Raw genomic sequence first — 15,806 nt, 5'->3', positions numbered from 1 at the left:
GAAATAGTTACACCATCGACTTATCACTAACACATTCACTTAGCATTAGATACAGGGTATTAAATCTAGGTGAATAAATCGTTACAGGTGTAAACAACATTGACCTTAAGATAAGACTAAACTAACCTAATTATGTCTTAACTAAAAATTAAAAAAGATAAATAAATTATAGATAATTAAACAAAACATAAAATAAAATTTAAATACAACAACAAAAATCTACAAGGGTTGAAATAATTAATTTATGAATAAAATGGTTTTAAAGTTATACTATGAGATCTTTACAGAGCTTCACAAAAGTTGGCTTGCTTTGGGCAAAGATGTCGATATTGCCGTTAGAAGAATATTCATTATAAGAATTAATTATTCTGTTGAGGGGTGCATGTTTACCTAAATTTGTTTTAAAAGCTGTAGTTCTAAAAGGTTTTTTTATTGGGTGTCTAGGAATTTTGCGGGGAACAACTAAATTGATTTGCTGAAGTAGTTCGGATGACATTATTTGACCATGGATCAGTTTGTGTAGGGTCAAAACATCGCTGATTTCACGGCGACTTTTAAGTGATATCATTTTAAAATGTTTTAGCCTATTGTTGTAGTTAGCGCGATAAGGACAACTAGTATCCTTGTATGCAAGAAAACGGGTAAAATTTTGTTGTATTCGCTCTAGTCTTTCGATATGAGTGTTATAAAAAGGGTTCCATATATTTGATGCATACTCTAAATTGGAACGTACAAGAGAATTATAAATGCAGAGCAATGAGCGAGTATTCTTAAAATCCTTGCATGTTCGTTTTACAAATCCTAACATTTTCCAAGCTTTTGATATTATTTTGTCTAGATGATTAATAAAATTTAAATTGCTATCGATAAGTACACCTAAGTCTCGAAAGGAATTAACCTCGGATAAAGGATCGCCAGATATAGAGTATTTAGATAATATCGGTTTTCTGCGTCTTGTAAACTTTATATGAAGACATTTTTTAACATTTAATTCCATGTTATTTTTATTGCACCAGCTAGCGAGAGCGTCTATATCTGCTTGGAGAAGGTCAGAATCGGATAACGTTTTTATAGGTCTGTAGATTTTGAGATCGTCGGCGAATATTAAGCATTTGCTAAATTTAATGCTGTCTACTATATCATTAATAAAAACTAAAAAAAGAATTGGACCTAAATGGGATCCTTGGGGTACCCCGGATGTGGGAACAAATGCAAAAGATGAATAGCCGTGAGTAATCACCCGTTGAGATCGGTTATTTAAGTAGGATACTAACCAATTCAGCAAATTACCATGGATTCCGTAATACATAAGCTTAGATTGCATGATTGTATGGCTAACTTTGTCGAATGCGCTCGTAAAATCCGTGTAAATAGCATCAATTTGAGTCTTGTGATCAACGTTTTCGGACAGGTCTATAAGATAGTCTAATAAATTAGTCGATGTTGATTTATTTTGCATAAAGCCATGTTGTTGTATAGAGAGGATATTTTTGAAATATTTGGTTACAATTGGGCAAATGAGCTTTTCGAAAAGTTTTGGAATAACGCTTAAAATTGAAATAGGTCGATAGTTTTTGATATTAAGCTTGTCGCCTTTTTTGTAAATAGGAACAACATTGGCAGCTTTCCATATTGTAGGAAATTTAGCAGATTCGAGTGATTTTGAAAAAAGGATTTTTAAAGGAAGTGTTAAGTACTTACTAGTCATTTTAATAAATAATGGGGGAATTCCATCAGGACCAGGTCCTTTGCTAATATCAACGGATTTTAAGATTTTAGATATTTCACGTTCGGTCAAAGAAATTTTACTTAAGCAAAATTGGGGAAAACAATCTGCTGGATATGATATACGACCTTGATCATGTGGGGAATAGACTGACGCAAACTGTGAAGCAAAAAGATTACAAATATCTTCTCCTGTATTTGCTGTCATATTATTGAGGAACATTTCTCTAGGAAGATCTGAAGATTCACCACGATGATCCTTTATAAGAGACCAAAATTTCTTAGGATTTTTAAGAACCGATTCTTCTGTACTTAAGATATGCATACGATAACAAGAAGCTGTCAAAGACTCCACCCTATCATTGCTCAACTGAAGTTCTAATTGATCTCTAGGGTTTTTGTATAGTTTGTACCTTTTGAGAATTTTGTTGCGTTCAGCGATAAGTTTAATCAAGTTACGTGTAAACCAAGAAGGATATTTTAAATTACGAGGTTTTGTTTTGGGTACAGTAGATTGAATTATAATTTCCAGTAAGTCATAAAATTTTGCTACAGCCATATCGACATCCTTAAACGGAGATAGCTCCAATTCCCAATCAATTTGACATAACTTAGCATTAACTAAAGTATAGTCAGCTTTCCTAAAGTTATAAGACGCAAATTGTTTTCTAATTATTATTTTTTTTTTTATAGAATAGGAAGGCGGACGAGCATATGGGCCACCTGATGGTAAGTGGTCACCAATGCTCTTAGACATTGGCATTGTAAGAAATGTCAACAATCGCTTACATATCCAATGCGCCACCAACCTTGGGAACTAAGATTTTATGTCCCTTGTGCCTGTAATTACACTGGCTCACTCACCCTTCAAACCGGAACACAAGAATATCAAGTATTGCTGTTTTGCGGTAGAATATCTGATGAGTGGGTGGTACCTACCCAGACGAGCTTGCACAAAGCCCTACCACCAGTAAATATAATAGTTGGTAAACGCTTATTTAATTTTAAATCGATATCTAAAGCAGGATAAATCAATTTTACTAAGAGGTTTAATACTTTCTTCTATGGAAATATCCTCACAGGTACTTAAAACTAAATCTAGGATTCTGTTATTGTGGTTTTTTTAAATAATTAAATTGTGACAGGCTATTGAAAGACATAAAGTCTACGAAATTACGCCCAAGATTACAATTATAATTACAGGGTGTCAGTGCGAGAATATCAGAGGTATCTCGTTTCCAGTCTATGAACCCTAGGTTGAAATCCCCTAGAATTATAATATCACCGGCGTGAGATTGCATAACATGACTAATATTCTCTAACATCGGGTCCAATGAAGCACTTGTCACTGGAGGAGGAAGATAAAGCACACAAAATAAAATTTCTTTCGATTCTTGACCGTCACTTTTCACTGATACCCACAAATCTTCCATAGAACTTTCAAAGTGATCAACACGTTTCGAACAAATATTTTTAGAGACGGCGAATAAAACGCCTCCTCCAGTTTTTCCAGAAGATGAAGTAGATGAACGATCTCTACGGTAAACATTGTATTTGTTGCTAAATAGTTCTTTATCGTGAACACTGTCATCCAACTAAGTCTCTGTTCCAATAATAATATCAAAACATGATGTCATTGAAGATAGTCTTATTTCTTTTGTTTTAGTTTTAAGTCCTCTAAAGTTTTGGTAATAGATCCTGAATTTTGAAGAGATATGGATACGGGCACTTAGCAGCGGTTTTATAGTTTACAAGTGATCAAGAGATTCGAAACATTTTATTTGTTTGGCAGGGGATTGGTCGTTTTTGCGTACATAAATGCGACCATTACGAATCCAAGTGTATCGATATTCCTTATCCCGTGCAATTTTTCTAGTGCGTGCGTGAAGAGCTTTAAAATGTGGCGACAAATGTTCGGAGACATATACTGGTGATTTGTTAGTACCGTAACCCAGGTGATTAGTGTTAAGCTTATCTGTTTGATTTTTTTTATTGAACTTTGTTACGGCAGCTAGTATGACGTCCCTATGCTTAGTAGTCGGTAACTTAACAATAACCGCTCGTGGTTTAGGACTAGAGTCATCTAATTTTCGTACTCGAGTACAGGATAGAATATCCGAATCTTGTAAGGGTACTGAGACTACAGAGCATAACTGTACGATAATTGAGTTTAAATTTTCGGATTTGTTCTCTGGTAAGCCATTAATCTCAATATTAGTTTCACGCGAATGTTGTTCAATCAAGTTGAGTCTGTTAGTAAGATCGCTCACTTTACTATTAAGACTAATATTCTCCTTAGTGAGATTTTTAATTTTGTTTTCTGAAGCTACGAGGTCTGATTTTAAGCAATCGTATTCTGCGCTTAAAAATTCTAAGCAATTTTTAAGATCACTTAAAGTCGCTAATTCACTTTTTAAATATGCAAATTCTTTCATTATCGTGGATTCAAGGGTCATTTTGAGAGATTTATCAATAGATGCCTGAATTTCAGATCGTATGCTTGAAAGTAGCGTGGGTTTTAGAATGTTTGAATTTGGAGATTCATTTAGATCTGATTCATCTTCGCCGTGAGAAGAAATATTGTTGTCGCTATCGGTAGTTTCAATAGTTTGTACACGGACTGGAGTGCCTTTTTTTTCTTTATTTTTACACTTAGAGCATTTCCATTTGTCCTTTGCATCCTTCTCCATAGAAATAAAACGCTGATGTGTTATTTTGGCACAGTCAATATCGTAAGCGTCCTTACATAAGAAACAGTTTAGATACTCTTTGTTTGTTAATCTTTTTGAGCAATTAGCGCACGGTTTTGGTTTAGGTGGCATAATGATATTAACTTCTTGATAAGACTACCAATAACAATGAATGTATACTTGCAATAAATTGTGCTAATTATATATTAATTAATTTATTAATTATTCAATTCATCGTCCAATCGTTCAATTTTAGAGAACTATTGTCTAGATATTGTCTAGACACTATTTATATAAATTTGAGATAATTTACCAGACAATTCAAATAAATTACAAATCATTATCACATAGTATTTAGCAAATTTGATACAAGTAAATGATAGCATTACTGCAACTGTGATTTGTGATTGTGTGAAAAAAGCCGAGATGGCCCTGTGGTAAGAACGCGTGAATCTTAACCGATGATCGTGGGTTCAAACCCGGGCAAGCACCACTGAATTTTCATGTGCTTAATTTGTGATTGTAATTCATCTCGTGCTTTACGGTGAAGGAAAACATCGTGAGGAAACCTGCATGTGTCTAATTTCACTGAAATTCTGCCACATGTGAATTCTACCAACCCGCATTGGAGCAGCGTGGTGGAATAAGCTCCAAACCTTCTCCTCAAAAAAGAGGAGAGGAGGCCTTTAGCCCAGCAGTGGGACATTCACAGGCTGTTACGGTAACTGTGATTTTTAGAGAAATATTCTAGAATATTCCTCCTATAATGTTCTGGATTATTTTTATATAATAAAGAAATTAAAGCATTACCTTATTTTCCATGAAAATGCTCAGTTGATATGTGGTTGCATACGCAATGGTTCCCGTTTTTGCTACCATAACTACTACTTTATGTTCAATTGAATCAATGTAATAAGGATCTCCAGTTATGTAACCAAATTGAGCATATTCTCGTTCAAATGCTTTATACATACCCATGCGGTTAAGTGGTTGTCATAATTGGAGTTTAAGCTTCTGGAAAGAAAGTTTCGATTATTTCAGTTGATTAGGAGCGGAGGCTGAGTCTTGAAACGTGAACGTAGTACTGTAATCGTTCAATAATATTTTTGCAAAATCTTTATATACAACGTTTAAGTCATTGTCCACAAAAAATAAATTTTCATTCCAAGCTTTCACTTCACTAGTATTCACAGAGAATAGTGTGTCTGTTAAGTTTTTGTATTCTTCGTTGACTTTTCTTTATCTCTTGATAATTTAAATGCTCTGTTGATTTGCCTTTTCGTTACGCCAGTAGCACCGAATGATATGCCTGCCATTAAGTTCCATATCCCGAAAGGTCCTAAGACGACTGGACCTTTCCAAGCAAGCTGACGTTTGTCGGTCGCGAACTAAACTCTGATTCAGCGGTGCACAACGTGAAAACGAAAATTGAAAAAAACATAAACATTGTGAATGTGTTCATCTCTCGGTGTTTACTATAGCACTGACTTATTATAAAATTTAAAACTTATTCTATAAGGAAACAGTGTTTTATGTTATCATTTCTTAATGGCAAGGTTATTATATGTTATGATCGGATATGAACATTATACTGATAAATAATTAATACAATTTGATAAATGGAAGGATTGGAGGATCAAACTACTCGGGCTAGAACCATTAAAATTTACATACGGGGGTTCATTTTACATAGCAGGTTAGCACTTAAAAAAGATTAAATTAAAGTTTGCTTGAAAATCCTTCATTATTGAAAAAACTACAGCTATTCACACAGAGTAATTCTGCATTATGTAGCGTGCGAAACCCGGAGAAAGCACTAGTTGATTATATTTTCATAAATACTTTCTCTTATTAAATTAGAACTCTCGTAACGTTCGATATGTTGCAACATTAGGCACTGCAAAGTTACGTTTTTGCAAAGAACATTATTGATAAATATTCTTAGGTTTAATTCTTCTGTTCATTATAGATAAAAAGTTCATTTACTTGTTCGGTAAATAAATAACAATAACTTTTACGATAACAATAATAAACTTTTTCTAACGAAACTGTTCAATTAATTAATATTGATCAACATTATATATTGTATATAATATTATTCTTAATACTTACATTCAAAATATAATTAAAATAAAGTTGTACTTGACTTTGCTGGTAGCAAAAATTTTTCAATGTTCCCATAATTTTAAGACGTCAAAATATTTAAAAAATGAATAAATGTTTAAAAATAAACAAAACGTAGTTTATTCAGCGGCGTAGCTACCGTCGTATCAGCCGTATTAAAGATACGCCGCCTCCAGCTACAGGGGCCCAGAACCCGAGTAAGTAAAATTTCGTAAAATGTTATCCATAATGTTATTCGAACTCTATGGCTTAAAAAAATTCATTATAATTAATATGAAATAAATTTGAATAGGTAGTCTAATTCGTTGACGGCGAAGGCGCTAAAAACGCGTATAAAAAAGCGGAGATGAAGACCAAATTTTGATACAAGGCCCACCAAGGGCAAGCTACGCCAGCGAGCTTATTTCATACAAAAGTAACAAATGTTCGGCTATGTGTCTGTATGTTTTTTATGTTATAAATGAGAGAGAGAGAGATATATATTCAATAAAAAATAAACTCCTTGGAATGAAACTTCAACTTCAGTAAAAAATATGTATTCGCAAGTCAGTTTAATGACCAAACGGAAATAATCCTGTACATGATTCTTAAAATAATATCATTATCTATCACTTAGTTGGTAATATTATCACACCGTATTGTCAATTTGCAAAATTCTTTTTATAAAAGTTATTTTCACTGCCGTTTTTTAATTATATTTTATAAGTAAGTACTTTTAATTTTACAATTGATTTTTACTTCATCTCTTTTCTCTACCCATTTTGTATTCGAGTACACTTTTTATGTAACGTTTTTGGTTTTTTAACGTAAATACTAGAATATACCGCCGAAAATCACTGTTGCTGTTGACTTTTCTATAATAAAAAAAGAAAATGGTGGCAACACCTTATTTTCCTTAAAAGTGGGAAATTTCGCAGTTATACCCGGCGTAGTTCCATACGCCATGGTCCCAGATTCCGTTACTACAACGATAGCGTGGTGTTCAATTGCGTCTATAAAAATTGGCACACGTGCTATCCTGGCAAATGTAGCATAGTTTGAATCGAATGCATCGTATATGCCCATATCGTTAAGTGGTTTATTCAATATTATTTTTGATCTTTTTACAAATCTTGGTAACTTTACGTCAATTTCTTTTGGTCCGATTTCATCGTCATCGCCCTGAAGCTTTGCAAATATATCCTTGAAAGTAACTCTTTCGAAGTTCCTGTACATTTCTTTTATACTGACATTTGGGTCGGGGAATAATAGTAGCATACAGTATTTTCCGTCATTTCCATAAGGCAACTCCGTCACAGTAGCCTTCATGGAATCCATGTGGCTGGAGCGTACTTTCGCTCTCATATGCATCATGTTCACGTTGTCACGTTTACCGTCGAAAGAATTTACCAATTCCAATACGGTATTTGACTTGTTAAAGGGTGATGACCAATCGCCTTTAAAAATCATAACATTGCTCATAATAATCGTTGAATCTTTAAAATCATCTGAATGAAATACCGTCGCTGAGGGACTTAGAGTTTTAATTATCGAATTCGCACGATCGGCTGCTGAGATTGGGTCTTGGAAGTCGATAGTCATGAATTTCGTATTAAAATCGTTCGTTAACATATCCCTAAAATCCGGAAGCATAAAGGAGTCCTTATCAACAAAGAAGTAATTTGTATTCGAAAACTCCACACCAGTCGCACTTTCTCGGAACAGCACATCCGTTAAGTTTTTATATTGTTCGTTGAATTTCTTTCTATCGGTAAGTAATAGAAAAGCTCTAAAGATTTCACTTTTCGTATCGCCGGTGGCACCAAATGACACGCCTGCCATCAAGCTCCATATCCCGAAAGGTGCTAAAACGACTGGACCTTTTATCGCTTCGCTCGTGAAATGTAATAGAAGCAGACTGACATTTGTTGGTCGTGAGCTGAACTCTGCAGCGTCACACGATGTGACAGAAAAAATAAAAAGTAAAACCCACATCGTGTATCTGCTCACGTCTCGACGTAATAGCTTTATATTTACAACTGACTCAATGTAAAGTTCAAACCCGTCATCTTACAAAACAGGTTATATGTATTCTCAAGGTTATAAAAATAATAATATATAACCGATTATAATAATAATTAGAACTAATCATACGCTATTAAAACAATCGGTTTCTGTGTTAATTCCAATTTATATGTAAGTATCAAAAACTCTATCAGACGTAATAAAATATGTATGTCATCAAAGGTCAGCTTTGTGGCAAAATAATAAACAAAATTTAAGGAAAACTGTTTTATATAATTTGTCGTCACAGCTTGAATTTAAAATATTTTTCCTCGATAGCCCTCGTTGAGGTACGCGTTCGCTCGTAATATCACGCACCGTTTGAATCCACCTTAAGAATTCAGATCATTGTAGAACATGATCGTGAAATATCTAAAAGTAATATGCGACGTTAACTAATAACGATTATAACGTTTAATCTTTAAAGGATACGCATCAAAATAGCGTGTCACCGTAATTTACAATTCAACATTTTACTAGTGAGATACGGAATTAGTTTTGATAAAACAGAACTCCTGTATGAAATACAATAATTAATTACAATAATGTTGTACTAAAGATAATAATTTATCGATGTGGAAAAAATATATAATTAATAACATAGTGGATAGTAATTCTTTGATAAGAATGAATTATAAAATGAATAATATATATAAAATGTATAATTTCATTATTTGACCCAAAGTTTTTATAAAAGTTGTTTTACAAGTTTGTTTTACAATTACGATATTACATACATATACTTATATAGCCGGCCGAGAGGGCCCAGTGGTAAGAACGCGTGAATCTTAACCGATGATCGTAGGTTCAAGCCCGGGCAAACACTACTGAATTTTCATGTGCTTAATTTGTGATTATAATTTATCTCGCCGATAGGGTGAAGGAAAACATCGTGAGGAAACCTGCATGTGTCTAATTTCACTGAAATTCTGCCACATGTGTATTCCACCAACCCGCATTTTAGCAGCGTGGTGGAATAAGCTCTATACCTTCTCCTTAAAAAAGGGAGAGGAGGCTTTAGCCCAGCAGTGGGACCTTCACAGGCATTTACTGTTACTACTTATATATATAATTTTTCAGTAAAATATAATAAAAAGCTGGACGGATGTTGTTGTGGTTCCCTGGACGGTAGTGGTGGTAGGTGGTGCAGTATCGAATGGTGGGTTTTTTTTTACCAAAAAATATAAAATTCTTATAACATTACTTGGAACGCTGATGTACAAATTTACAAAAAAGATTATACTACAAAATCATGTGATCAGCAATTTGAAGAAAAATTAAGAAATTTAGACTGTTATTGTGATAAATTAATTTATTTCCGTATTCTGATGATAACGAATTGTTTACTTTAACTTAACAAGTTAATCCCGTCTGTATGTTAATAGCGAGAATGTAATCTCTAAGGACTTGACGTCAGTTATGACAGCCAAGGTTACACGGTGTACTGGACAGCTGTTATGAGATGTTTATTATCAAAACATTTCAAATGTAATAATAGTTATCTAACAAAATAACGAATATTTTTTCTGGTAATTGAACTCTCGTTTTTATTACATTTTTAACAATTAGTTGTGTGTCCTGCTCTTAGCTAAGTTCATATCGCGTAATGAAATATTTTATTGATAATTTTATCTATGTAATATCAAAGAGAATTAATTTTAAAGGTAATTTTATTTATTCTAAATGACAAAAAAAATAATATTTTTTTATTATTAATTATTATTATTAATATTTATATAGTTAAAATTAATAAATATTTGATAAACAAATTATTCATTCTCGATAACTATTGTATGTTAAAACAATATTTAAAAACTGTATATAATTTATAATGTGAGGTATATATTAAATATAAATTAGTTAAAGTACTCTAAATATTACAATATTTATTTTAATATACTTAGTACATAAGTCTAGGACCTAACTAGTTCAGTATCACTACACTTTCTATAACAAAATAAATTGAAACTCAAAAAGACCCTTAGAAAATACTCAGATATATACACATCAGATAGATACACAGTAATAAGATGATCTGAGTCTCGTGATATTTTTAAGAAGTTTTTCATAAGGGGCATGCTATTTTCAGTTCGGTCTAATCATCCGAATTATATATTTATTTTTAGCACACCAATATACATATTTTATATATTTGGAAGGCTATTTAAGTTTTTAGTATTACACATTGTGTCGCGTTTATAAGTTAAACCTCATATACATAGTTATACTATATTGTGTAAAACATTAAAATTTTATATAAGAAATATTGAATGACGTACGTCTTATCACTTATGTACCAATACCAACAATAAGGGATGGACCCTTAGATTCCGTCCACCGCCGGGCAATTCGAATTATTACCCAATACTAACACATTATTTAAGCTTCCGGTAAGATGTTGGCTCACTGTGTGTGTTCTACCATCTGTACTATGGGGGATGTTCTGAGCAATTGTTTGACATGGTGCTACTAATTTTGGGATGATCTTCCTATAATTCGTGAGTTTTTAAACATCGAGTGTTTCAAAGGGCGCTGATGACCACTTCGCATCACCCACCCATTTTGACTTTGACTTTGACCGTCTGCTAATCTGCTTCCTAATTTTATATATAAAATTTATATAATCAGTTTATTATATCCTGCACCTGGACTCTCACCAGTCGCGTCAGATTTGCCGTTCCTTCGCATTGTGCGAATAAGGGAACTGAGTGCACCTGTGCTTGCGTACACACTTGTGCACTATATATCTGGCGTAGTTGGCTACTCTCTGTTGGTAATGGCTACCTTTTTTTAACGCTGGAAAACGCATTACGCGTTTCCCCCACTGTTCCGGTAACATAAGTAGTATGTGGTAAGGCGCCGAGTGCGCCCCGAACATCGGTATACCCAATAAAAAACCAGCGGTACCCTTTCGTCTTCACGAGTTGCGCCACGGGATCGCTTGCGCATGCTACCGTGACGCTCTAACTGGCAATGGCCACATTGACCGACATCAGTCAGTACGACATCAGTCAGTACGACATCATTATCAATAATATTAATGATAGAATTACTTTTAACATTTTATTGTCTTGTAGTTTTTTCGAGTATTTATTTTTTGATATACTTTTCAAGTTATTATCATCTAAAGTCTGCCCATAGTGGTCTATGGTGTGGAAGAATCACAACAATATGTATTGTCGCTTGTGAAAAACAAACGCGTACATTTCCTTCGTATGTTTATTTGGGAGAGACAAATGCCTTATAATGTCAGTCTCATTGATTCTTTATTAAATTTATAAAATAAAAAGAGATGTAACAAGATCACTAATAATAGCCAGTTAAGGACTACAGCCTATCACTTTTATGACTTAATCACACTAGTAAAGATAAAATTCTAAGTATGGTGACTATTACATTAACTGTTTCAGGATTTTTACTATGAACTTCCTCTTAGGAAAATTAATCGTAGATTTAATAAGTATTAATAAATAAATAGATGAGATTCGATAGTTGTGTCATTTTTTGACTGCATTTTACACTTGAGCGTCGACTGCCTCGTTAATCTAGTACGAGTAGCTTAGCTAGTTTCAAAGATTCACGGTTCGAGTTCCGGTTCGGACCAATGAAAACTTTTTGATATTTTTTGCAAGAAACTCTTAGTAGTAGCTCAGATATTGAACAAGTGTGTGCGCAAGCACAGGCGCACTTTCAATTCCTTGACTTAGGCGCAGGAACAACGGCTTTACGTTCTTTCCGAGGCACGGAAGTGTACACACTTCCAACTTACAGACTCCGGGCTGCTATTGAGAATTTATTGACTGAAAAATTCAATAACTTTTTACCGGGTCTGCAGTCTTACATCTAGCCACTAGAGCAACGAGGCAGTCGATAGATATAAATGACTAAAAAATTAAACAAATTTTGTAAATGTATGCCTGCGATCTCCGAAAACAAACACAATTTATCATTATGAGGAATTAAGAGAGAAATCAAATAGAATTACACGAAGTTATTCGTAACAAGATTGTCCTGTTTAAGATTATATCATGGTCACATACAAAAAAAATTGCATCTCAGTCAACAACGCAATTTCAAATAAACATGAATAATACCAACGTTATAAACATCATTGTATATAAAAGCGCGGACAAAATTCACAATTTATATTCGGACGATACTTTTACCAAATCGTACTACATTTACCATTAAGATGGACAAGCAATTTCAAGATGGAAGTAATTATCCAATATTCTTGGACAACAACGATAGTCTGGGGCATTTTCGACAGCGGTTTTACTTGAAGAAGAACAGCATTTACATGTGCGGGAACTCGTTGGGACTAGCATCAAAGGACGCAGAAGAATCTATACTAAACGTTTTGGATATGTGGAAAGAAGAAGGCATCAAAATTTGGAATGTAGAAGAGAACAAATACCATCTATATTCAATACATTTAGCCATACTAATGGCGGAGATGGTGGGCGTCGACGGTGATGAAATAGCCGTGACTGCTTGCACTACCGTTAATATTCACCAAGCGGTTAGCACATTGTACAAACCAACTAACGATAGATACAAAATACTTGTAGACGATATCAATTTTCCTACCGATCGATACGCCATTGAAAGCCAAGTCAAATTAAGAGGATACGAAATAGAGGATGCAGTTAAAATTGTTAAATGCAAAGGAAAATTTATCGACGAGGACGATGTTATCGAAGCAATGACTCCAGACGTTGCATTGATCTTGTTGCCGACAGTATACTACAGATCAGCGCAAATTTTAGATATGAAAAAGATAAGTGAAGCGGCCAAGAAAAGGAATATCATTATAGGATGGGACTTAAGTCATGCTGTTGGCTCCGTCGACGTCAACTTAAAAGAATTGGATATAGATTTTGCTGTTTGGTGCACGTATAAATATCTGAACGGTGGTCCAGGTTCGACAGCAAGCTTATACATAAACAGGAAACACTTCCATCAGGTCCCAGGTCTGGCTGGTTGGCATGGTAACAAGGCAGAGACCCAATTCAAATTACTCCAAAAATTCGAGCACAGACACGACGCCACTGGTTGGCAGATTGGAACACCGCACCTTTTATCGATGGCAGGACTCGAGGGCTCCTTGAAATTGTTCCTAGAAGCTGGTCTGAAGAATATTAGGAAGAAATCTCTCCACATCACCGCGTACTTGATGTTTCTAGTAGACACCAAGTTATCTGGTTACGGGTTTACCATTGGTAACCCAAGGGACGACGAGAGGAGAGGGGGACACGTGTGTTTAGAACACGACGAGAGTTACAGGATCTCATTGGCGTTGAAGGCTCGAGGTGTCGTTCCAGATTTCAGAGATCCGAATGTCATTCGTTTGTCACCCACCGCCTTGTATACGAGTTACGAAGAGGTCTATAGATTGGTTGATATCTTACTGGACATCGTTCGGAATGAGTCTTATAAGGAGATTAGTGACGCAAGAAATATGGTTGTTTAATTTTTCTATATTTATTCATTAAGGGCTTTACTTTTAAATTTTATTTAGTCATTGGAGTACAGGAGTGAAATGACTGCTGTCTTCTAAGCTTCAAATCGCTACTCAGATTTCTTATTTTAAAATTTTATTTATAATAAATAAAGGATTATTAAAATCAAACAAAAATTCCGTTCTTTTCTTTATATTTTTATCTCGAAATAGGCTTAGACTATTTTAATTGTAGCTGTAATGTGATTACTTTTTTTAATAATTTATTCACCATATATCTTTTTACTTGAAATTTCAAAAATTTCATTTTTTTTTTAATAATCACGTCACAACTTTACAATATTTAAATAGAAAATAATTAAAATACAATTAAAAAAAAAAACAAATGTCAAAATATAGTTTCTCTCACAGTGTTTCCAAACGTTAGCTATTATTTCTATATATTTCGGTACTTAACTTATATGGGCATAGAAAAAAAACCTAATCTATGGTACCTTAACTATTTTATCTAGATTTTTCTATCAATTATTATTTACAGTAATTTACATCACAAGTGCAATGTTGTACGGTGGCTGACAATACAACATTATTCCTTATTAAATTTACTTTTTGTATTTTAACACAAAACTCCAAATTTAGCCCTAAAGGAACTATAAATAAAGATCATTCTTATAAAACATAAAATAACACAGTAAACTTGTGTTTTAAAACATAAATATAACATTCAATCATTGTAATTTTCAAGATATTTTTGAGAGCCACAATTACCTATTCATGTTATGTCACCGAAGATTTTTTTAGACTTTTTTAATTTGAATTTTGAAACAATTATCTTTAATTTCTATATTCAAACCGGCTTTTTGGCGCCAAAAAAAATCCTAATCTAAAATAAATCAGGAATATCTCCAACTCAAATGTATACTTTAATTAAAAAATGACTGATTTTAAATGCTGAAACTAGCCTTCGTATAGATAATGTTGTAAATATTTTCATCAGTTATAATTAAAATGTTAAAAAAAAAAAAACAAAAAAAAAAAAAAACTGGATAATTAGTTATCATTAATCTTTTTTTTTTGTTATTATCTGGAACTTTTTTTAGTTTTTTTTATCTATGGAAACGTGATTTGACTATAAGTTATTGTTTGTCTATGCAGTTTATATTCGTAGTATGTCGTCATGACCACCATACTCGCCCTCACAGCGCACACTGGGTGACAGACGGTTCGGGTTCTGTCGCTTTTAGTTCCTGTAAAATAATGAAACATTTTCATTATCGTATTACGAAGCTAAATAATCACCATCAGAATTTAAAGTTCAATATAGGCCATATCAGTGACAGGTGGAGTGACGACACAAGAAAAATAACGATGACGTTGAAATGACACGAAATTATTATCATCTATGATATTTATAACGTATTCATGAAAAAAAAAAAATAAATAAATAAAAAAAAAAAAAAACAATTTTATGGTCGTCACAGTTATCGGAAATTTGCAATTAAAATCAAAGTGCATATATAAGTAGTAAGGTAAGTAAAAACAAAGATATATTAATCCTGTAAAAAAACTAAGTTTATATCTGCTGTTTTACGAATCGCGTAGAATATGTAAATCGAAAGTTACCTTATATTTACCCATCCTCCCATCGGAATAGGCTTCTTATATATGATAATTATTTATACATACTATATTTTACTTAAGCCGAGATGGCCCTGTGGTAAGAACGCGTGAATCTTAACCGATGATCGTGGGTTCAAACCCGG

The 15,806-nt window shown here is 33.5% G+C and overlaps 3 protein-coding genes across 8 annotated transcripts in view; 1 reads left to right on the top strand and 2 right to left on the bottom strand.

Annotated features, from left to right (window-relative positions):
• Positions 1 to 7,059: 7,059 nt before the first annotated feature.
• LOC126773265 (serine protease inhibitor 77Ba-like) lies at positions 7,060 to 8,541 on the bottom strand. Its single transcript, XM_050494085.1, has one exon. It carries the CDS (start codon positions 8,511 to 8,513, stop codon positions 7,353 to 7,355), a length of 1,161 nt encoding a protein of 386 aa, XP_050350042.1. The 5' UTR covers positions 8,514 to 8,541; the 3' UTR covers positions 7,060 to 7,352.
• Positions 8,542 to 12,743: 4,202 nt separating this feature from the next.
• Positions 12,744 to 14,146, top strand: LOC126773259 (kynureninase-like). The gene has a single exon (XM_050494076.1). It carries the CDS (start codon positions 12,775 to 12,777, stop codon positions 14,053 to 14,055), a length of 1,281 nt encoding a protein of 426 aa, XP_050350033.1. The 5' UTR covers positions 12,744 to 12,774; the 3' UTR covers positions 14,056 to 14,146.
• A 74-nt stretch (positions 14,147 to 14,220) lies between these two features.
• LOC126773226 (ATP-dependent Clp protease ATP-binding subunit clpX-like, mitochondrial) overlaps positions 14,221 to 15,806 on the bottom strand; it is a 41,637-nt gene continuing 40,051 nt past the window's right edge. For all 6 annotated transcript variants that reach the window (XR_007669723.1, XM_050493981.1, XM_050493978.1 and 3 more), the window contains one exon: positions 14,221 to 15,290. Coding sequence is in view for 4 of the 6 variants with exons in the window: in XM_050493977.1 (XP_050349934.1) it covers positions 15,240 to 15,290 (51 nt within the window). In the remaining 2 variants the exon portion in view is untranslated. The remainder of the gene's footprint in view (positions 15,291 to 15,806) is intronic.

Source organism: Nymphalis io, chromosome 14 (genome assembly GCF_905147045.1).
Source record: "Nymphalis io chromosome 14, ilAglIoxx1.1, whole genome shotgun sequence".
Taxonomy (NCBI): Eukaryota; Metazoa; Arthropoda; class Insecta; order Lepidoptera; family Nymphalidae; genus Nymphalis; species Nymphalis io.
This window is presented reverse-complemented; position numbering and strand designations above follow the sequence as displayed.

What these genes read in the sequence shown, in the direction of transcription:
- LOC126773265 (XM_050494085.1), bottom strand. Translation starts at nt 8,513, where the DNA reads ATGTGGGTTTTACTTTTTATTTTTTCTGTCACATCGTGTGACGCTGCA.
- LOC126773259 (XM_050494076.1), top strand. Translation starts at nt 12,775, where the DNA reads ATGGACAAGCAATTTCAAGATGGAAGTAATTATCCAATATTCTTGGAC.